The following is a 21,825-nucleotide window of genomic DNA, read 5'->3' as shown; positions in this document are numbered from 1 at the left end:
GCATTTCAGAGCAGACATCCAACCCTCTCTACAAGCAAATTAGCCTGCGACGCTAACAAAGCATCTGTTTGGGAATAGGTGGGGGGAACCTAAACTGGCATCTTGCACCCAGCGGGGCACAGGGTACCTGCCCCTGATGGAACCTGCTCAGCCCCCTGCGTGAATTAGAAACCACTAATGATCCTAAGAAATCTGCCAGGAAGGAGGCCAGGCGGGTATGGAGCCAGGCTCGCTTGGCTTAATGCCATCCACAGGGACTCAGCTGGGCACAAGGGACATCCCCGCCGTGCCTCAGTTTCCCTCCTGGTAAAGCATTGGGTAGCAAGCCCTGAGCAGAGTCAGCCATGGAGACCAGAGACCAGCCCGGGTATCCCCAGACAGCTAAGCCACTTGCAAAGGGCTTTACCATGTGTGTTTTGGGCTGGCAGCATCTGTCCAGCTGTCTGTCCAGCATCCAGTTGCCTGGAGAGTGGTGGGTGAGTGGATGGACACACTGCAATGTGCCAGCGACAAAATCAGCCTCGGATTTGCAGATGGAAGTTAATGAATGTTGCAAATTTGTGCTGAATTAATCACTTCCCACCTCCTGCTGAGGAGAAATGAAAAACTACAGGAGCCAAAAGTTTTTGACATCTTGAAAATGAGATATTTCAGTTCTCAGCTTTGAAAGAACTCGAAGAATTTTGGCTGGAGAACTGGGGAAATTACCAACTCCTCCACCAGGAGGGACGGGGCAGTGGGACCGCACTGATGTCCCTGCAGCTCCTGCTTCAGGGGAATCCTCCCCATTTCTATGACTGCATGCAAAATCACAACTTGAGCCCCAAAACCAGTAGCTGCCCCATCTGGTGCCACAATCTGTGCCATGTGGGACCCAGAGTGTAAATACAGGGGTGATAAGCTGTGGCTGCAGCCATGTCCCAGCGGAGCATCCTTCCCCCAGTGTGAGTCCCTCAGGGCAAGGATCCAGCCCTGCACCTTATATAGCTGATTTTAATCATTATGCTGTTTCTAGTTGTGTGTTAATAACACAATTAAAGAGAGGCTCGGTGACATCTCCTTGCCTGTGTATCGGGCTGAGCTTCTTCCCATGCGTTTACCCCCTGCAGCGAGTCGCCTCCATGCCTGTCCTGCTGCTGGCCGCCTGCCTGTGCCCCTCCAGATAATATTTCGTTTCTCACATGTGTCCAGGCTGGCAAATCCCTCCCAAATTAATTAACAAGGGCCATGCCGAGGTGCCAGCTGCTGTCACGCTGAGCCGGGTGGGTTTGGGGATGTGGAAGGCTGCACCGTGGGGTCATATCAGGACAACCTTGTGTGCTGATGTTCTAGGGGCTGCTGCAGGCGAGAGCCACACTGAGAAGCCTTTGCCGCCTTCTTGAGGATGTCTGGAGCTGCCTGGTTGATGGAGCTTTCTCCAGCCACAGGGTAGGACCTGTCCCAGCTTGGGGGTCATGCTGGGGTGCACTGATGGCCACTGCCCAGGGAGGTGGCACTGAGGGACATCGGTCCCTGGTATCGTACTGCCATGCCCTGCCCTGCGGTCTCTCCCCCAGCAGCTTCTGGCGTCTGCCGTGCTGGGAAGCTTCAACCCTGCAGAGAAGCGCAGGAAAGAGCCCCAGTGCCAGCCCTGGGCAGTGCCCCAAGCCTTTCCTTATGTTCCTCGGGGATCTTCCAGCATCTTCCCCCCTAGATGGGGGTACACCCAGCCTCAGCAGTGATGGCAGAGGCCAAACCAAAACCCACAGAGGCCAGAGCTCACTCCTGGGCACCCTGGGAGCAAACCAAGAGAGAGGGAGTTTTCCTGCTCCTAAAGAGAAGTGAAAACAAAGCGTGCCCCACTCCTAAAGGGGAAAGAGATGAAACCAAAAAAGCCAACTCCAAAATCTCAGCAAAAATCAAACATTGTTTCTGTCTGACTTCTCCAGCTGGGAAGGGCTCAGCCTGGTTTCACAGCCTCGCTCCATGCAGGCACATCAACCACTCTATTTATGCTCTATTTATTCACAGACGTGTGGCTAACTTCTCCTAGCCGCTGCCAGGATGCACGGCATGAGTGTGGCCAGCATATCTCTAGGCCGGCTGGGATGGCACTGGGCAGCCCCCGAAGCAAAGTGTGGGGCAGCAGAGCCACCCCTGTCACTTTGGGAAGGATGAGGTGGGCAGCCAAGGCTGGTGGCTGCCCAGCATCTCTTGGAGATGCTTCCACCAAGGGCTGTTGCTCCGGCCAGGAGAGGAAAGCGGCTTGCAGCAGAGCATGGGGACCTCAACAAGGAGACAGGTCCCTCTCCCACCCCATATCCCATCCCGGGCTGTGCAGACAGTGAGCAAATGGAAGCTTGAAGGGGAACATGGGGTGCTAAGATGCCTCCTCCAGCACACCTGGCAGAAGACCAACAGCCAGTGAAGTCTAAGGCAAAGCCCTCATTGCAATGAGTGCTGCTCGTTAAGCAAACGAGGAAGGATCTGAAGCTAATCAGGGCCCAAGAGGCAGCTCTTCTGCTTGCTCCATAAATAGCAGTGAAGGCCTGAAGCATCTTCCATTTCTACACAGGGTGTTGCCTGGTAGCTCTCTGCCCACTCTGGGGGAGGCACCCGCCTTGGGGCTGGAGTGAGGTGAGGGGGTGATGGTGCAGGGGTGATGTGGAGGGTGAGCCCGGATGGAGGTGTTTTGGGAATGACTCTGCTGCAGGGCAGCTGGGGTGTGGGCAGTGGGTGCTTTGGGGAGCATTTGCAGGCAAACAATGTGTGGAGGCACTGGGACAGGTGCTGGCGATGTTAGGAAGTGCTGGGGTGATACTCAGCCCCATCCCATGGGGAAGGGGGGCAATGGGACTGGCCTCCAGCAGGAGATAGTGCCTTTGGGTTTGAGGACCCTGAGGAACATCCTGGTTCCCCAATCTGGGTTCACCCTCAGGGTGGGGAAGATGTCTCCAGCTGGGAGGGAGAGGTTCTGCTCAGCAGCCTGGGAAGGGAAGGTGGTGAGTATGTGCCAGGGTGTTCCCCTGCTCCAGAGCTCTGAGGCTGTGTTCTTTTCTGCCCTGTACATACAGCTGATCCTAGGCTAGAAAAGGTGGTAACATCACATGGTGATGCACCAGCTAGTGCCCCTGCCCTAATCCTCTCCCAGGAGGAAAATGCCTCCTCACCTCTCCCCAGGCAGCCCCTAGAGCCATAGCACTGTGCTCAGCCCTATTTGGTTTGAAAGCCCCGTGGAAAAGGCTGGGTAGACCGAGAAGGTTAGGCACTTGGGAAGACCCCATTGTTCCCAATGGGGCACAGGGGACATGACAGGGGCAGCCCCAGGCATGGAAGCATGATGAGAGGAGACAGCAGCATCCAGCTGTTTGCCAGCAGGAGATAAAAAACCCTTTTAGTCCCTGAAGAGCAGCAGCTGGGCTGGATCCAAGCTGCGGAGCAGGATGGTGGGGGGCTCTGTGCTGCCCAGGGCAATGCAGCTGGGGTGAAATCCCCTGGGATGCTGCTGCACTGCATGGTCAGGCCATGTGCTGAAGTGAATGGAGTGGGGAGTGTGCTGAAGTTATGAGTGAGAAGGGCCATACATCTCCTGCATCACCCTGCTGGTCTCTGTGCCTCAGTTTCCTCAGTTTTCCCATCCCTTCCCCAGCTCCTGGGGTGCTCCCTTGGACATTGTGCCACCCCAGCACTGCTCCAGTGCTGGCCTGGGTTCAGCCAGAGTGCATTTACCAGAGCTTGCAGTTCAGGGACCATTTTTAGGATGCCAAACCTGCAGCAAAGGAGCAGCTTCTAGTTTAGAGAAGTCAGCATGAGAAGCAAGGATTTAAAATAACAATAATAATAATAAAAACCCTCTGCACATCTGGGAACATCACATTAACCTCACTGTAGTTCACAATCAAATACTGGGGCAGCTTGTCCATGCCCTGGTGTAACTGGCTCTGCTGAGACTCACTGAGACATGAACCACCTGAGGGCGGAGGTGCCCCCAGCATGGGGGGCTCCCCAGCTGGCACTGAGCTAAGAACTGATGCTCGTGATGCATGTGTCTTTGTTGTGGCTGAGCTTGCCCCTTTCCATATGAGCCCTGCCAGCCCACTCCAAGTCCTCTGCCCCATTAAATTTTAACTCATGCCTCATAAATTTTTAAGGACTCTCACTGCATGCAGGAGCTCTTGCAGCATCACCCTATGCTCTTTTATAGGGTGCTCAGCCCTTAACCTGGGTTTAGAGAAGGTTTCTGGGCAAATGCTCAAGAGAAGAGCGAGGAACCTGAGCATCCCTGGACTGGAATTCTCCATGGCAGCTCCTGCATGTCCTGTGAGTGTTTTCTAGCCTGGCTAAGAGCTGGGGGTCTGCTGTGAGCTGGCTGGTATGGGGGTGGTCCATGGGGCGCCGGTCCTTCCCGGTCCTCTAGCATCCCGATGGATGGAGAGATGCTGCATCTGGAGATGAAATCATCCACCTCCTGCTATAGTTTCCCCCCCTCGCCGGTAGCCGGGGAGGGGGAGGAGGGACGCTGACATCACCGCCGGAGCTCGGCGGGGCCGGGCCGGCTCCGCTCCCGTTCTCCGCTCCCACCGGGGAAGCCGCCGTGCCCGGTAAGGCTGGAGGGGCAGCGGGAAGGTTCTGGGCAGTGGGTGGATGGATGGATGGACAGACGGATGACCCCTCCATCCCTCCTCCGCGGGGTCCTGCGGGAAGCTCCGGGGCAGCGGGTTGTTAGCAGCAGCACAGCCTTTATCCCTGAGGAAGAGGTCTGTCCCTGAGGAATATTGAAAAATGCACCCCTCCCCCCCCCCCCCCCAAAAAAAAAAGAAAAAAATGGAAGAAAGAGGGGAAAAAAAATAACACCCCAAAATCCTGTGTCTTCATCCACTGGCTCTGTGCAGCGATGCTAGGCTGGAGCTGCCGGAGGGGAGCTGCGTGCGGCGGGAGGTTTCTCAGCACATATGTCTATTTCAAAAGCCCATGGCGTGATCTCTTGCCCTACTTTCCAGACTCTTTGCTGGTACTTTACTTGTGTGCAGCAGCTGAGCTCTGCGGGCAGGAGCTGCCTGGGAAGCCAGAGCTGAGCCAAGGTGTTCGGCTCTCCCCTGTATGATGAGGACAGAGCGATGGGGTTGGGGTTGAGACACCGATTTGGTTGTTAACACGCTGCCTTTCTCTCTGGCAGAGAGAAGGATGTCCCCAGCACCGTACGGATAAGACCAGGCTGAGAAGAGGACAGCAAATTTGTACCTAGCGCCCCAATTAGACTCATTTGCTCCCCTCCATTTTCCTCTGTGATGAAAAGGCTCCCTATCCCCACCTGAGCCAGCCCTGCCAAGCCCTGGGCACTGTTGCATTGCTGCAGCAGTTATGGGGCTGGAGGGGTGAGGAGCTGTTCTTCAACACAGATTTTCCAATACCGAGATTTGATTTTTTGCGTGCACAGAGAAAGGAGCGCTCCCATCCTCACCGCCCTGCCCAGCCATACCTGCCCTGTGTGGGCACGCCAGTCCCCCAATGCCTGGCTGGATTTGGGCAGCGTGACCCACCCCACAGCATCGCCATGGCCTCCTCAGACGGGCTGCAGTACCGGGCTCTCTACGAGTACAAGAAGGACCGGGAGGAGGACCTGGCACTGTGCCCCGGGGATGTGCTGACGGTCAGCAGGGCCGGGCTGCTCAGCAGCCCCGACTACAAGGATGGGGATGAGCGAAGCCCCCAGGGTTGGCTCCACGGCACCAACGAACGCACCAAGGAGCGCGGCAACTTCCCCGGCACCTATGTGGAATACCTGGGTCCCACGCGTATCGTTGCCACCACCACCAAGACCAGGCCACGGCCCTTGCCGCCACCACCTGCTGGGACCCCCGCTCCCTGGGGTGAGTTCTGGGGGAGCAGGAAGGTGGGAAGCCTGTGGGTGGGTGTCCCATGCAAGACGGAGAGGGTGGTGGGATGGGGATGCATGCATGTGGGGTGGCTTGGTGGGGATTCAGCCCCAAAAGGAGGAGCTTCACTGGGAATTATTTGCCCTGGTGCACTAAAGCAGCCATAGGAGAGGCAGGGGCTGCTCAGGGTATCGCTCCCTCCAGGTAAACACGCTGCAGGGATTGCTGCTCACCAGCACCCCAGGCTGGCTGCTGTGCTGGCATGGGGTGTCCAAGGGGGTCTGTGAGTGTGAGAACCCACGACAAGATGTAGGAGCCCCCTAGGGAGTAGCAGAAAGCCCCATGGTGGTACCTGGGGAGCTTTTTGTTCCCAACTGCTCTCCTCCTTATCGCTGCGGCACCCAATTCTGGCTGCTCTCAGTGCCTGGGTGAGCGCTGGCCCCTGGCCAGCTCCTGGACTCACTGTCATTATGTGCAAGCTGGGACAGGGGACAATCTTGGCAGGCGGTGGAGTTGGTCCCTGGGGGGTTCCTCCATCCCTGGGGGCCACAGCACAGTGCTGGGGGGATGCTCAGCAGAGCACTTCCTGGCATGGGGGCCTCTGGCCATTTCTCTGCTGGGATGTACCAAGCCTGTGCAGCCAGCTCTGTCCTCACCACTTACCATGGCCAAGCGCATTGAGGCTGGGAGGGACTTCACAGCGGTTGCATAATGTACCTGAGCTAAAAAAAATAATGATTTTTAAAAAGCAAAGTAAGAAACCCCCCTTTCAACCAGGCATGACCTGGCAACCCAGCCAAAGCTGTGGTGTTGTCCTTCTCCAGGAGAAATGGCTCCATGTGGGGCTGGGAGAGCAACAATGCCTTTAGCCACAGCTGCCCAAAACCTGCCTGGTGCCTTGGGCACCTTCCTTGCCCAGTTTGGGACCAAGGCACAGATGTGGTAACTAGAGAGGCTGTTTCCCTCCTGGGCTGGCTGGGCATCTGAGGTGCCTTGGTCCTGGGTTTAGAGGGGCACCTGCTGATGAGTGGGTCGCCCTCCAAAATATGGTTCAAGGCCTCCTTGTCAACATGATTTAAGAGGGTAGGAACCACCTGGCACAGCAAGACTCAGCTGGTGTGGGGCAACTCCTTCCCCTGACACCACCATGTGTGGGGTTACCTCATGGATCTTGCCACTCAGCCTGCCCAAGAGCACTAGAAGGACACTGGGATGTCCCCTTTGCCTCCCCTCATTGAAACATGGGTGCCCGTTCCCAACCGATGCTCTGAGTGCACCAAAGCAGCCGCAGTCCCAGAAGCACTGGTGACGATCAGTGAGCAGCCATGTATTGCCTTTGAAGGAGGGGGGAGGCCAGTTTTTGGGGGTGTTTACCCTGCGAGACAAGGGGTTTGAGCCCCCTTCCCAGTCAAGCTCACTGATGCGTGAGGAGCCCTCTGTCCCAGCGGTTTGGCAGGCAGAGCCCTAGCAAACTCGATACTGTAGGGTGGACAACTTTGGTCGCACAGGAGCACACCAGCCCCATTCACCAGGGAGAAGCGTGAAGCCATCTTCTGGCTTCTGCCCTTGCTGCCCATCACCGTCGCCTCGTGCCTGCTCCCTGCAGGGGCAGGTACAGGCTCCTCTCTGAGAGGCTGGGAAATGTGCCCAGGGACCCCTGCCCATGGGTGTTGGGGACATGGTGATGTCCCACAAATGGAGGCACATCCCCAGCAGCAAGCGCAGCCTGACTGGAGAGTCTGGCCCATGTTGAAGGTCTCAGTGCAGGAGCCCCAGCCTGTATGTGCTTGAGCAAGAGAATCACAGAATGTTCGGGATTGGAAGGGCCCTGGAAAGCTCATCCAGTGCAATCCCCCCATGGAGCAGGAACATCCAGATGAGGTTACACAGGAAGGTGTCCAGGCGGGTTGGAATGTCTGCACAGAAGGAGACTCCACAACCCCCCTGGGCAGCCTGGGCCAGGCTCTGACACCCTCACCAGGAACAAGTTTCTTCTCAAATTCAAGTGGAACCTCTTGTGTTCCAGTTTGAACCCATTACCCCTTGTCCTACCATTGGTTGTCACTGAGAAGACCCTGGCTCCATCCTCCTGACACTCACCCTTTATATATAACAACTTAACACCCTTTATATATAACAACTCAAACTTTATTTAAAAAAAAAATAATAATAAAGGCTAAATTGAGGGATTTGTAATAGGGGGAAAAAACCTCACTAAAACCAGATTTTGGGGGTAGGTTGGGGAGGGTGCTGCCGTCTACAGGGTATGCTCTGGCCATGGCCTTGTGTCCAGCCCTGCTGCCCAGGGGTACACTGGCTGTTGCACCATGGGTCTGCATGGCCCGCGACCACATCTTTCTGTAGCAGGAGAACAGCGTGGACCATTTTATGTCAGCTTAAACTCAAACCTCCTGCATGGCCAGATTTCCCTTAGAGTAAATGTCTCCAATGTGCGCTTGGAAGAGAAAGCACTTTTCTTCTTTCTTTTTTTGGAAAATTCTTCCCAAACTGTTTCCATTCCCAGATGGAGGTTTTGAGGGACGTTTGTTTTGGATGGCCCTAACGCTTTTCTTTCTGCAACAGCAGTGCAGCATCCTGGGTGCCCATTGAGCCCTGGTGCTGGCTGGGGACCCTGGGGACCCCAAGCAGGGTGGAGCTCTGAATGTGAGAGACACACTGTATTTCCCAGCCATGCTCAGGAGCCAGGGCTGGCTCTATGGGGAGGAATGGTCTTAATTAAATAAAATAATATCCTATAAAGATGGTTCTGCAGTGGATCTGAGTCTCCGGGGGTCTTCTCAGGACCTCAGTGGCTGTTTTGCCCCTGCCTGGTTGTCCTGGGCAGCATCACTGCTACAAGGCATCACCTCTGCTTCACCTGGGGTCGGAACCAAGCAACGGGTCAGGATACTGGGGTCCAGCCTGGCACCCTCAGGGGAGAGGATGGGCTAATGCTCCAGCTGCAGCTTGGAGGTATTCTTGCTATTTCCAGCAAGGAGAAACAGATGGTTATTCTTTGCTGTTCCCACCTTTCCCCAAGTCATCACCTTGGAAGCCAAAATCCAGTTTTTCCTAATTAAAAAACCACCCGTGTGGTAGGAATGCTTTCCATGAGATCCCAAGCACCTGCTTTGCTTTAGACCCTGAAATCTTCCCCGTTCCCACCCACTGAACCCACATGGGATCCTGTTGTCAGCCTTGGGGGTCACAGCTGTGCCTGGGGACCAGATCAGCCAGCTAAGAGCAGGAGCTTTGCTTCCCCCCATGTTCTCCGGGGCATCACTGTGGCGAGGATAAGAACCCACATCCATCCACTGCAGCCAGGTTGTGTTTTTGCAAAAGGTCAAAGGCAGTGTGGTCGTGTCTATGGCCCCTTTTTTCCCTTTTCCATTCCTTATTGGCTTCACATGTGAGCTCCCTGCAAAAGCACAGACAGAATGAACCTAAAGCGGCGTTGGTCAGGCTGGAGCATGTCTTGCTGTAGGGGAGAAGTCACACTCAAGCTTTATCTGCTATAATTTTTAAAAATATATTTCCACCAAAACAGATCCACTCACCACATAAAACAGACAGAAGAGCTCCTGACACATCCTTTCCAGATGCCATCCATGCCCCAGCAGTCACACATGGCTCTGATGTGCTATGGCTGGTGGCAGCCCCTGCCTGTCCCCTGCCTGCTGCCTTGATGGGGGGTTCAAGGCCACTATTGAGAGAGAGTGGGGGGAAATCCCAACACTGTCAGGGTCTCCATCAGGTATAACCTGCACAGGTGGAGTATGGCCACAGTGATAAGAAGGGAGGGAAGGAGGGATGGATGGAGCATGCCCTGGGGTAAATAGAGCTGCTCTCACCTGTGCTAGGGGGTTTGCGCCTTCTGAGGGCTGGTGGAAATCTGTGGCACTCTGGGGGTGGCTGAGTCCTCCCTGGGCTTGTGCTCAACCCTGTTGTAGACACCAGAGAACCCAAGTGGGTGAGAGTTGCAGGGAGCCATGTCTGTATTAGGTGTGGATTTGGGCCCCCAGCTCCCGCCTGGTGCTGCCAGGAGCTGTGGGTGATGAGAGGGAACATGGGAGCGCCACGGGAGGAGAGGTGGGAAGGAGTTTTGGCTTGAAGGAGCTCCACAGTCAGGGTAGGATGCTCCCTACAGGCAGGGCATGTGTCTGAAGGGGTCTTCTTTGCATCTCAGCAAGCGGCTGAGCTCCCAGTGGTGACTCTTACTGCAAAAAGGGGATAAAATAAGAGAGAAGTTCTCCAAAATTTGACGTGCATGAGCTGAAGTGTTGGTAGTGGCTGTGCCAAAGCAGCAGCTTGATCCTGTCCTGGGGCAGCCATGGAAAGAGGCTGGAAATCCTGCAGGCAGGAATTTCCAAGCCCGTTCTCCTGTCTTTCCACCACAGGGCTCCCTGGGCAGGCAGAGCTCGCCGAGCAGCCCACCCTCCCCGAGCAGGCGTTGCCAACCGTGGCCAGGCTCATCGAGGCGCTGGAAAAACAAGGTATGGGCAGCCTTAGCATCTATCTGCAGGGTGGATGTGGGTGCAAACAGGCAGACACCCACTCTGCCCATGTTCAGAGATGCCTCAAGAGCATCCTGGTACCCGCACAGCATGGACAGGGTGAGGGAGCCTGGTGGTCTCAGTCCCTACCTTCTTCCTTTGCTTTGGAGGGAGGATTTGGGGCTTAGGACTGACCCCTCTCTCTGGCTGCTTCCCAGGTCTTGACAGCGAGGTGCTCTGCAGATCCTCCCCCAGTGTGCCAGGGGATGCTGAGCTGAAGCAGGCTCTGCTGGCGGGTAAGTCCCTGTTGTGTCCCTCCCTGTGTCCCTGGGCAGGAAGATGTGGTGTTGCCGGGTGAGTGATGCTACCCAGGCACAGCGGGGATGGGTTACTGGCTCCAACCTCATTATGGCCCTACTTACAGCTCTGTAAGGCCATGCCTTGCATGCAAGCCCCTCTCTGCTCCCCCTAATACCCCAGTGTGACGCTGTCAAGAGGGATGTGGGCGCTGGGCTGGGGCACTCCACTAGAAGCTCTGTTGTTTTCAGGGAGAAAAACATTTTGGTTTGCAAAACTCAGGGGTTTCTATTGGAGAAGCAGGACAGGGAGTGCGGCAGAGGAAAAGAAAGGGGGGAGAAAAAGTTCAATTTTTAGCAGTACAGGAAGCATTTTGCAGGACTAGCAGGGCACGAGCAGGGTGGAGAGGAGGGAAAACCCACCGCTGCTCCTAAATTCACTGCTGGAATGGCACGGGAGGCTGGGGATGTGATGGATGCAGCGTGCCGCTCCGATCGGGGTCGGGCGGAGCCGGGGGTAGCGCTGTGTCGAGCATCTCCATCCTCCCGGCCGCGGTGCCCGGAGGGCGGCACTGTGGCACCGGGCACGGTCCAGCCCCGTTCTGGCATCCCATCCCGTGTCCCCCCTGCCTGCCCTTGGGCTCCGCATCCCGGGAGCTGCCGGCCGGGCCCTGCGGCAGGCGGGGCGGGAGGTGGCGGCTCCGCCAGCGCCGGGAGCCGGCGGCAGCCGGGCCGTGTTGCTGGGGAGAAGGGCTGTGATGAAATCGCTATATTAAGCACTATGACCTCATCGCTTCCCCCGCGCACCGGGAGCCGAGTCCCCGCCGGGCGGGGGACGGGGCTGCGGAGAAGGGAGGGATGCGGGAGAAGAGATGCTGAGGGTCCCAGGGATGCTCCATTCCTGCTGTCCGGGGAGGGTTCTACTCCCCTGGGGATGATGGGGGGCACGGTGCACCCCATCACCCTGCTCTCCTCCCCTGGCAGAAGCCCCCGCTGCAGTCTGGGGCGGGCAGGGGCAGCGGGGTGCCCTTTCGCATGGCTTTGTCCCCCGGTCCAGATTTCCCGGTTGATCTCTGGAGGAGGTGAGGCCTCAGGAGAGCGATCCCCACAGCCCCAGCCACCCTGGGCATGGATGCCCAGGCTGGGCAGGAGCAGTGACAACAGCACATGGATGCTTTGCTTTCCAAGCACGCAGGAGTTATAGGTCCTCCATCCTCCTCGCGCAAGCTGGTGCAGCATCCCTGGCAAGCACAGGGCTCCCCGGCAGCACTGCAGTTGTCACTACCAAAATCCTGTCCAGCCTCGGGAGACTCCCCCAGCCCAGAGGCAAAATGCACTGGCTTGCCTGGCACTCTGAGCAGTCACTGGGTCCATTCGGCTTTTCATCTCCCGCTGCAGGACCTATCATGGTTTTCAAACCATTTTAGAGCTCTGAAAAATCCACAACAGCCCTGAGTGACTTGATGCTTCCAAGCTCCACATCTCCTCTAGGACTTAAATAAGCTCTTTTATTTGGCAACTGTGTGCTCAGCAACACTGACCTGGACAAAGCTGAATCTCCCCAGAGCTGGCCGGAGCGGGTAGGACATGTCTTGCATTTGCTAGCTCTCAGCGTAAGGGTCCAATGCTCAGCCCTGCTAGCAGGTTGTTCTGTAAACAGGATGGGGATGATGTTTCTGCCAGGTCCAAGCATCCCAGCAGAGGTGGCAGCCTTTTCCCCCCACAGCCTCCTGCAGACCAGAGACCCAGAGGTGCCTCCCCAGGCTCCTGCTGGAGCCCAAACTGGGTTAGGGATGGCAGGAAAGCATATCTGCTTCAGCCTCTATACAGGCTCTTTCACTGCATTTGACAGGCTAAAAGTTCCCTGCCAAAAAATGGGAGTTTTCATGCCCCATGCATGAGACAGCAGAGGTGAGGGTCACATTTATTTTCCTCCCATGCTCCTCTCCATCCCCCCATCTCTGCTAACAGCCTGACTGCAAATATCAAGCTTCATCTTGGGGAATGGGGAGAAATCAGAGCTGGGGCTGGCAGCGGCTGGAACTGAACCCCGTCTCAGCCTGGGGGAAAACTGGGTTCCCACCGGGGGTTTCAGCTTCCCTGTGAATACCCAAATCACTGGCGTTTGGCAGTGGTGGCAGGAAAACTGAGGATAAAGGAACAGGGCCTGGAAAAGTTCAGGTGTTGGTTTTCCAACTCTCAGATCTTAACATGTTAGAGAAAACAGGATGTTTTCTACACTGAAAGGGCATCTGAACTTTCACTGGGGAGAAGGAGGAGGTTTCTCTGGGATCTGTGTGGGTCAGAGTGGTCCTGGCTGTTCTGGGGACTCTGTGGGCATCGTGTCTCCAGGGCCGGGCAGTGCAGGTGCTTATTTGAGTTGTGCAGATCAAACCTGCTCCACATCCCTGGCCCTTTGAGAGCCCTCACCCCTGGGGTGCCCAGCCTGAGGGGACAGCCCCAAGCTGGACATCACCTGAGCTTTGGGACACCCTCATGGGGCCGTGGCAGCATCAGGCACGGTCAGCTTGGATGCAGCATGGCTGCACATGGCTGTACAGCCTGGGCTGGGGCTCTCCCTGTCCCCTGCCCCAGGGCTGGTGACATTCTGCAGAACGGTGGCATCTGAGGGCTGGCTAGAGCCTGTGCACCCAACTTGGTATTTGCATGCAAGAAAAATTATTTGGGGGGAGCAGGCAGGGAAGCAAAGCCAGAGCTCATCTATACAGGGGGGTCAGTGAGCTGGGCAACTCTGCTGCCACCCAGCTGAGATGCCACCAGAGCCAGCAGGTCAAGCACAGAATGAAGGTTGGTTGGGCTCACAGCCGGCTTATGCTGGCTCCAGAGAAGAATTAATTGGTTTAGGACACTTGGTGTTTAATTCAGATCCTTATGCCCCAAGAGGCGAGCAGGGCTGTGTGATGCCCCTGAACACGGGAGTCAGAGTCACATGGCGGCACCGAAAAGGGACTTAACAAAGAGCCGCAGCTCCATGGGGGGTTGAGGGGACTTGCTGAAGGGCTGCGGGTGACGAGCCAGCCAGGAGCCCTGCTGCAGCTGCAGGGAAAGAGTTATGGAAAGACAAATAAAAAAGGAGATCTCTAAATGGCAGCAGCAGGGTGCAGAACTCGCCCCCTCTGCCCCCAGAGCTCCCGGCAGTGCCTGGCGGGGCTGATCCGTGGCCTGGGGCATCTCTGTGCCCGTCATGCCAGAGGTCACATGCTGACCCTGATGGTTTCCAGCCCCCAGCACTCCTGCTGTCCCCTCTGTGTGGCTCTGGGGCTGTTTGGAGCACCAGGGATGGGAAAAATCACTTGCAAAGTCCCTGATGCCTGCGGGTGTGAGTCCCTCAGGTGTCCCGGGGCAATGTTTTCTCACCCCATGCTTGCTCAGGGTCCTGCCCACACCCCTCTCCCTGTGAGATGTGCCCGGCAGCCTTCTCCTCACTGCTGCCCCTGAACCTGGAAACTTGGGATCTTCTCTGGCCAGTGGCAGCGCGGGCATGGGTGCGCTGGTGGGTGCTGGAGCCTTTTGGAGCTGAGGGACCTGAGCTGGGGGAGGCTTTGAAGGGGGATGGCTGCATGTAGTGCATGTAGTGGCCAGGCAGCACTTTGCCACCACTGGGCAGGGACGGTCTGCATCCTCATCCCTCCTCTCTGGTGGGGGACTGGGCACAGAGACCCTGCAGAGGCCCCCCACCCTCCTGTATAGGTCAGATGGGGCTGAACCCATCCAGGATTGCAGCAAAGCACTGAAACCTCCCACATTTTGGATAACCGCGCCCCAGTCTTGGCTCTGGGGTCCAGTTGCAGACACGAATACCAAGACCCTTCCCCAGATGTGCAGGCAGCACTGGGAAAAGCCTCTGTTGCTGGGTTTGAGGTTGCAGGAGCTGCCTGCACCCCGGGGTGCCGGGGCGAATCCGGCGGCAGCGCGAGGCGGATTGGAGCCGGTGTCTCCAGGCGTGCCGTGCCTGCGCTGCCATCCTGCCCGCTTTGATCTGGGGCCTTGGCGCAGAGCAGTCTGCCTGGAGACACGCTCACGTGCCTGGGAATTAGGTCAGGCCTCGGTGGGGATTAGTGGGGCGGCTGTGGGACCTGGGACTTCGCTGGGGCTGCCGGGAGCTGCTGCTGGGCAGAAAGAGTTGGGCTAGAGGGGAGATCAGCCTGGGGGGGACCTCACATGGCTCCCCCCATCATCACTGTGTGGATGCCCAGAGAGGGAGCGCATCCCCATCCTCATGTCTGGAATGCAGAGGGGGTTGGAGACCCTCAAGGGCTTTGGTTTCCCCCTGGCCAAGCTATTAACCCCAGCACGATAACTTTACTCCCAAAACACAAGGTGCCCCGGTGCCTGCTGCGGTGCTTTTTATTTATACCTGCAGTGGAAATAAACCCAGCATTGTCAGAGCCTGGCAAGAGGCATGAGCTCATCTCTTATATTTGGTGGTGATGAGAGAAGGGTAAATAAACAGCAGCAGTGGAGACTTCCTTGCCAGACCCATCGAGGTGAATTGGGGGTGAGCTTTTGCCATCCCCTCCCACAGCTGCTGGGGAAACTGAGGAAGGGAAGCGAGCTGAGGCAGCCCCATTGGGCACCCCTGAAATGGGGTCCCAGCACCCCCTCTCTGGCTGCATGCAAGCCAGAGTATGGCAAGGTGAAACGCAGCTGGGAGGGTGTTTGGGGCTGCCAGGAGCTCCTGTGTATGGGCAGGGGGTGTCATTGCAGCTGCCCAGTCCCCAGCACAAGGTACCAGCAGGCTGGGTGAGAGATGTTGCAATGATGCTGAATCAAAGATGGGTAAATGTTGCCTGGTTTGGTACACAGTGCCCCAGTAAACCCCAAGTGTGGGATGCCCAGTAGCCTTAAACACCTGGTCAGGTCCAGGGCATGTACAGGTCCTTGTGCAGGCAGCATCTGTGCAAACGGGAAGGTATAGCCGCCAGGAATGGACAACAAGGACATGCCTGCAGCACCAGCTGATGCTTGAGCCTAAAGGGTCTGGAGGGTGTAGGGAAATTCCCAATTTAAATCAGCCCCAGGTAGGGGGGTTTGGATGCCCTTCTACCATGGGTTCCGGGCACCCAAGAGCCTCACGCTGTGGCAGTACATGGCGGCTGGAGGACTCTGCTGCAAGAGGGGCCGTGGGTTCTGGGCAGGGTCTGCACCTGTCACCCACACCCTGGCTGGGGATATGGGGCACAGCCACCACCTGTGTCCGTGTGCACGGAGCAACTGGTTACCAGGATCCTCTCCTTCAAAACAACCCCCCCAACCTCCTCCCTGCCACCTCTTGGCTAAACATCCTCCACATTTACCGAAATTCAGGGCTTACTCACACCTCCCCGGCTGGCTGCAGCTGCACAGGAGGTCCCGGTGTTTCCTGCCCAGCCTGACTCAGCCCAAAACCCCAGCACCTCTCTGCCTCTGCTGGGATGCAAGGTCTGGCATCCTGGTGGGGTGAAGCTGGGAGCACCCACTGCTTTTCCCTCTGGGCTAGTGATCATCCTACATGCCCCTTACCCAGCCTCAAATTTATTCCTGCTTTTCATCCCCCATGGGCAGTGGATGTTCTCCACTGGTCCCCAGCAGATTGCTTGCTCTGCTGGTTCTGTCTGGGGTCGAGGTTGGGGTCTGGGGGTGTTTTCCTTCTATTTGTGGTAGGCGGATGGAATCCCTCCGTCATCCCCCTGGGGAAGGGACGGGAACATCTGGAGAGCAGTGGGAGAGCTGTGACTCATCCTACAGCATCATTAACTTCTTATAGCTGGTTATCATCTCCCTCTGATAAGGAGAGAGCAGCATCCGTGGGGTCAGGCTGGCGGTAATTGGATGGGAAGGCTTCAGAGTTAACCCTTCCCCAGCTGCCAGCTGAGCTTCCCCAAGCTGCTGGGGCGCAGTCAGTGCTGGGGAGCAGCTCGGAGCAGCCCCTAGTTGTGCTCTCAGCCCAGGGGGGAGCCCAGCTCACCACGGTGGCTCCAGGGGAGGGAGGGAGGATGCCACTGCATCTCCAGGAGTCTGAGGACAACAGGCTAATGACTGTTTCTAGTCAACGTGCCAAGGAAAATGGTGCCAAGAGCATCAGTCCCTGTTAGCAGGGTGTGAATCCCCCCTGGTCTCCCCATCACACTTCTCTCTGGGTGTAAAGATGTTTTTGAGTCTTGCTTTGAAATTGGCTGAGCCTTCCCTTTGAACACACCCCCCCCCCCCACAAGCCCATGCCTAACGATGCAAACGAGCTAATTAGGCCACGGTGGAGCCCGAGGCTGATCGCCTGGGGCCAGTGCCCGGCAGCAGCTCCTTCCATGCGCAGAAAACAGCTTGCGGCTGCTCTCCCCGATCCGCATCAGCATCCTTAAGGCAAGTGACAGGTCCCTGCAGAAACCTCCGTGGTGGGGAAGGGGAAGCAACTAGGCTCCCCTCGGGTGAGAAGGGGTTTGAGGTTTGCCTGGTGCATCCCGCTGATGGCAGCAGCTCTCTGCAGTGCAGCCCAAGCAACGAGACCCCCCAGCGGCATTCCTGGAGGGTTTCAGCCCAAAAGAGGAGTTGGAGCATCTCGCAGGATCCCTGACCCCACTCTCCTGCCATGCCAGCCTGAAGCCAACCTGCCAGCTCACTTCTCCAGGGCAAAGACTAGCAAAAATGGGCAACTTAGCTGCCACCTGCCCCTGCAAATCCCAGAAGAAATAACTGTTGGCCAGCAGAAAAGTCCAGAAGTGTGGCTGGGAGAAGGAGAATGAGCATGGATCTGACTGGGGCCAGCACACAGCAGGCAAGAGCCGGCACAGCCCTGCCTGCCTCAGGGATGCTGAGGGCAGAGCGGCCCATGGGGTGATGCTGTGACACCAGGGGGTGCCAGGTCACATTCGGCCATGCTGGACGGCTGCCTGCCCCGGCGTGGTGACATCTCTCCCGGCTGTCCCCACACAGCCCCGGGGCACGGTTCCCAGCCAGCCGGGTGCTTTCTCCTGAAAATGAGGTAGCGTCTCCGATGGCTGGGTTAAAGGCTTTGCTTCAGGCATTGGTCAATCCATTTTCTCTCTGGTCTCCAAGCCAAATGGCAGGCACTGGCCATAAGGGACCTGCCACGGCTTCTTCGGAGGAGAAGGCAGCCAGATTCCCACGCTGCCTGGTTCATGGTTGGGATGCCCCAAGGAGAGGAGACCAAGGTCAAAGTGCCCAAAATCAGCCTTTTCCAGGAGCTGCTCCCCATCCCAACCCTCCCAGCTGGGTGCCTCCAAAGCCTTGCCCCAGAAAATAGCTTTTCTCTGCTCTTGGGGGCTTATTGCCCTAGAAGTGAGCAGGGCCACATGTGGTCAGCTGGAATGGTTGGAGACTCGAGGCATTTTCTGCTGGAAAAAGTTGGGCTGGGAGATGGAGCATCTCAAAATGGGACCTATTTCAGTAAAGTTGCATTTGGGGGTAAAGACCCAGAGAGGGGGGGGGGAAGAGGGCTCTGAGCAGGGCATCACCTTCTCCATCACAACACATTGGGCCATTTTGGGGCCTGACGTGTCACCTTTAAGAAAGAGCAAAATTTGCCCTTTTTTCAATATTCTCATTTAGGAACAGCGATAAACTCAGTTCCTACAAATGAACCATTTTGAATGATCCCAAATATCATGAGCTTTTTTTATTATTCCCTCCAACTCCTCAAGATTTCCCCTATGCGGAAAATTTCAAAACATTCTGTTTGGCTCCAGTTCGAATCAAAGGCGGATTTTGAAACCTCTAGATCTTTGCAAAAGGGACCGTTACCCTCTGGGTAGCCACCTCCTGGCCCGGCTGGGCTGAGAGACCTCCAAGAAAAACGCATGAGGCAATACCAAAGGATGCTGAAAGGGCTCTTTGCCCTTGACCCTGCTGAAGCAATGTCTCCGCGCTGGCCTGGCCGTGGGGTTCAGATGGACCTGTCCCACCCTTTGGCTCCAGCTGGACCGTGGGACATTTCTGCCCAGCACATTGTCCTGTCCTGAGCCCAGGCTGGGTGGGCTCAGCCTCCTCTGGGTGCTTTACCCCATCCCTGGAGCATCCTTCACTGCCTTGCCAAGGACTACTGCCTTTCAGGGCACATCTGCAGCATTTTGGGCTCGCTGGGGGTGATGTGGGCCTTCAGTAATGTGTGTGGCCCGGGGACCATAATCCCATTCCATGGATGCATTTTTCCAAGGGGAAATCATAGGCTGCCACGTCAAGTGGATGGGGACATGGGCAGAGAAATCAGCACCCATGTCCAGAGGAAGGCCTGCAGGGACAGAAAAGCTATAAGCACCATGCCAGAGGGGCAGCACCACACACTAATGTTTCCCACTGTGTCTCATCCCTGCAGACGCCTCGGCTGTGGACATGGACCTCTACGATGCCCAGATGCTGGCAGAGGCCCTCAAGTGGTACCTCCAGGAGCTCCCGTCTCCCCTGATCCCTCCAGCTCTCTACAGTGACTTGGTCCACATGGCTCAAGGTAAGCACAGACAGGCTCTCCCTGCGTCTGGGACCTTTGTGGGACTGAAGGAGCTTTAGTCTCCCTAAAGAGGCTTCCCAGCATCTCCAGGGCAGCTCCTGACCCCATCCCTTGCTCGATGCTGTACCAAGGATAGATGCTGGGAAGGACCACTGGGAACATCCCCTGGAGTGGCAGAGCAGTTTTTGGGAGGCGGGCACCCAATGGGCAGCTTCACCCCCATCACAGCCCGGCGCTCTCCCGCCGCAGTGCCCAGAGGAGGAGGTGCAGCCTGCTGGGACGGGCAGCTGCCAAGCCTGGGTGATGCTGGCCCCAGAAGAAAGCATTATTATAATATTTTGGCTCCGCTGCCTGGGAATTTTCTTCCGTAATCTAGTTAACTCCTGGCTTTATATGGGCATAGAAAATTCTCTGCTTTTCCAGCTTAGTGCCATTAGGAAGAGCCTTTATGTCCCTGCAAGCTTTCCAGCCTCTGATATGTGTATGAGACTATCAAGGTTTTGGTTTTATTTGATTTTTTTCAAATAAACAGGGCAGGGCTTGTACACAGGTCAGCGGAGTCCATGGTCCATCCCAACAGGGAGCCTGGACCAAAACCCATTTCACATGAGTCCTTGCAGAACCTCTCAGCCCAAGACCCCACAGGCAACACCAGGCACACACAATGCTCTTGCCCACTGTGTTAGATAGGACCTGAAGCCCTTGCTGCCTCTGAAACTAGGATTTCCCCTTTTGCAGCAGTTCTCATCTCACTGCCGGTCACTGCAGTATCCTGCATCACCTCCCTGTCCTAAACCAGATTAGCACTCAGGCAGATCATGCTCTTGGCTGCCTTAAGAGGCACTAAAAGATCACCTATGGCCAGACCAGTGCGGCCTTTTTCTACCATGTCCTGGTGGGAAAATGCAATGAGCTCTTCGTGGCCTCCAGCAAGGCAGGAGGGACACACAGAGAAACCGAGGGGTAACTCACACCCCATCCTCCCTGCCCTGTGCAGACAGGGAGCCAGAAGAAATACCCCAGGGCTGGTGGCATCTAGACACGGCCTTCCCCTCACCCTCAGAGACAGGAGAAATCAAAGGCTGCCTCCCTTCCAAGGATAAAAACGCAATTAGGAAGCAATTAGCTGGGTTGCCTCGTTAAGCAACTTCAAAGGGAAGCGCCTTTGCCCACAGCCTGCGCTGGGGCGGGCTCTGCTCCCAGCACAACGGGTGCGGGAGGGGGCAGGGCCGGGAACAGAGGCGAAACCGATGGAGATTTCTCTGGAGCTTTAAAAGCAAAAGACTCAAAATACAAGTCTTTCAGGAGATGGTGCTGGGTTTTGGCAGTCTGCCCTGCAAGCAGACTCCTGCCCCGCTTGAGGTTGCGGGCTAGAAAAGAGGCAGGGTGACCACCTGCAAAAGGAGGTCAAAAACATCCCCCAAGTCCCCACTTTGGCTGTGGACCTTGCCCCTCCGGCATCCCCTGGGTGCAAAGAGCAGCCGATTGGGGTAGGGGAGTCCTGGAGTGAAGCCAAACTTCCCACACAGGGGCACACAAACACCCCATTGCCCTCCGAGCTGGGTTGCAAACCTGCTTCAGAGACGATCCCGGGCACCTCACCCTCCAGCTCTGGTGCGCCCCAGGCCCTCAGGATGGGTTCCAGGAGCTGTCTGAGCATCGGCCAAGCCTCAGCCTGGTGCAAAGAGCCGCGGGGAGCTGAGTCAGCCCCAGACCAGCCAGGCTTTGAAGCTGGCTGAGAGCAACACAGCCCTGGGGACATCCCTGTCCCCGCAGATGAGAGCCAGGCCAAGGCAGGGATGGAGGGTGGCTGGAGAGCAGCTGTTTCCCGTGCCCGTGGCAGGACCGCAGTCCCAGGCCACTGAGCTCACAGCTCACAAGACTGGGGAGCCCCAGCCAAGGCTGCCAGAGGGCACCGGGACATGTCGGGACACTGGTGGGAACAACACAGACCTGTGGGCTGCTCAGGACACCTATGACGGGGGTTCTGGTAGAACCTTCATGACGTGGAACACCATCAGGTGCCTGCTTTTATTCATACGGACAATTCAAGTATTGCTGGAAGCAGCTGTACCCCAGTTAGCCCTCCCTGCTGCTGCATTTCAGGGGGTGAGGGAGGGCTGTAGAGGTCTCACTGTGGCCGTGGGCCAGTAGCTCTCAGCCCAGGTGCACCTTTTTTTCTCCTTAAAACCCTTTTTCCTCTCAGCTTTCTTTTTTTTTCTGTGGGGGAGGGCTGAGCCTTTAAATTTGGCAGATCTTCCAGCTGGCGTTCATTTCCCCACCTCTGCTTTGCTCTGCCTTTTTCAAGGCTTTGCCATGCAGCAGGGCTGGGCTCCTGCAGTTCTCCGCTGGAGCAGCAGTGAGGGGTGTTTAGGGGCAGCCCATGCTAGGTGAGAAGCTCAATGCCCACTGTTCCTTCCCTGGCTGTGCCAAGAGGGGGAATGTGCTAAAAACATCCTACAATCTGATCTGGGGTGGGTAAAAGGGGCTGGAGGCTCCAGAAATAGGTGTCTGAGACACCCTCAGGGCAACACATCTTACATTCCCTGTGCTCCCTGGGGTACTGAGATGTCCCGCCACCTGTCTGTGGGAAGGGATGGGCTGTAAAAAACAGTCATGGGTTTTGGGGGAGAGGTTGAGATTGGGATTTTGGCAGCTCTGTGGGGAGTAGAGACCTGCCGCAGCTCATGCCGTGTGTGTTGGCAGGTTCTGGGTTCCCA

The 21,825-nt window shown here is 56.7% G+C and overlaps 1 protein-coding gene across 1 annotated transcript in view; it reads left to right on the top strand.

Moving 5' to 3' along the window:
- Positions 1 to 5,533: 5,533 nt before the first annotated feature.
- The window catches only part of LOC308043121 (phosphatidylinositol 3-kinase regulatory subunit gamma), a gene marked incomplete at its 5' end in the record, with an annotated part of 70,602 nt that continues 54,310 nt past the window's right edge, over positions 5,534 to 21,825 (top strand). Inside the window, 4 exons of the mRNA XM_080349019.1 lie at positions 5,534 to 5,849; positions 10,253 to 10,348; positions 10,567 to 10,644; positions 18,974 to 19,105. Of these exons, the coding sequence (XP_080205145.1) occupies positions 5,534 to 5,849; positions 10,253 to 10,348; positions 10,567 to 10,644; positions 18,974 to 19,105 (622 nt within the window). The remainder of the gene's footprint in view (positions 5,850 to 10,252; positions 10,349 to 10,566; positions 10,645 to 18,973; positions 19,106 to 21,825) is intronic.

The sequence above is a fragment of the Nesoenas mayeri genome (assembly GCF_963082525.1).
Source record: "Nesoenas mayeri genome assembly, chromosome: 8".
Lineage (NCBI taxonomy): Eukaryota > Metazoa > Chordata > Aves > Columbiformes > Columbidae > Nesoenas > Nesoenas mayeri.
The sequence above is the reverse complement of the archived record's forward strand: the minus strand, read 5'-3'. Positions and strand labels throughout refer to the sequence as shown.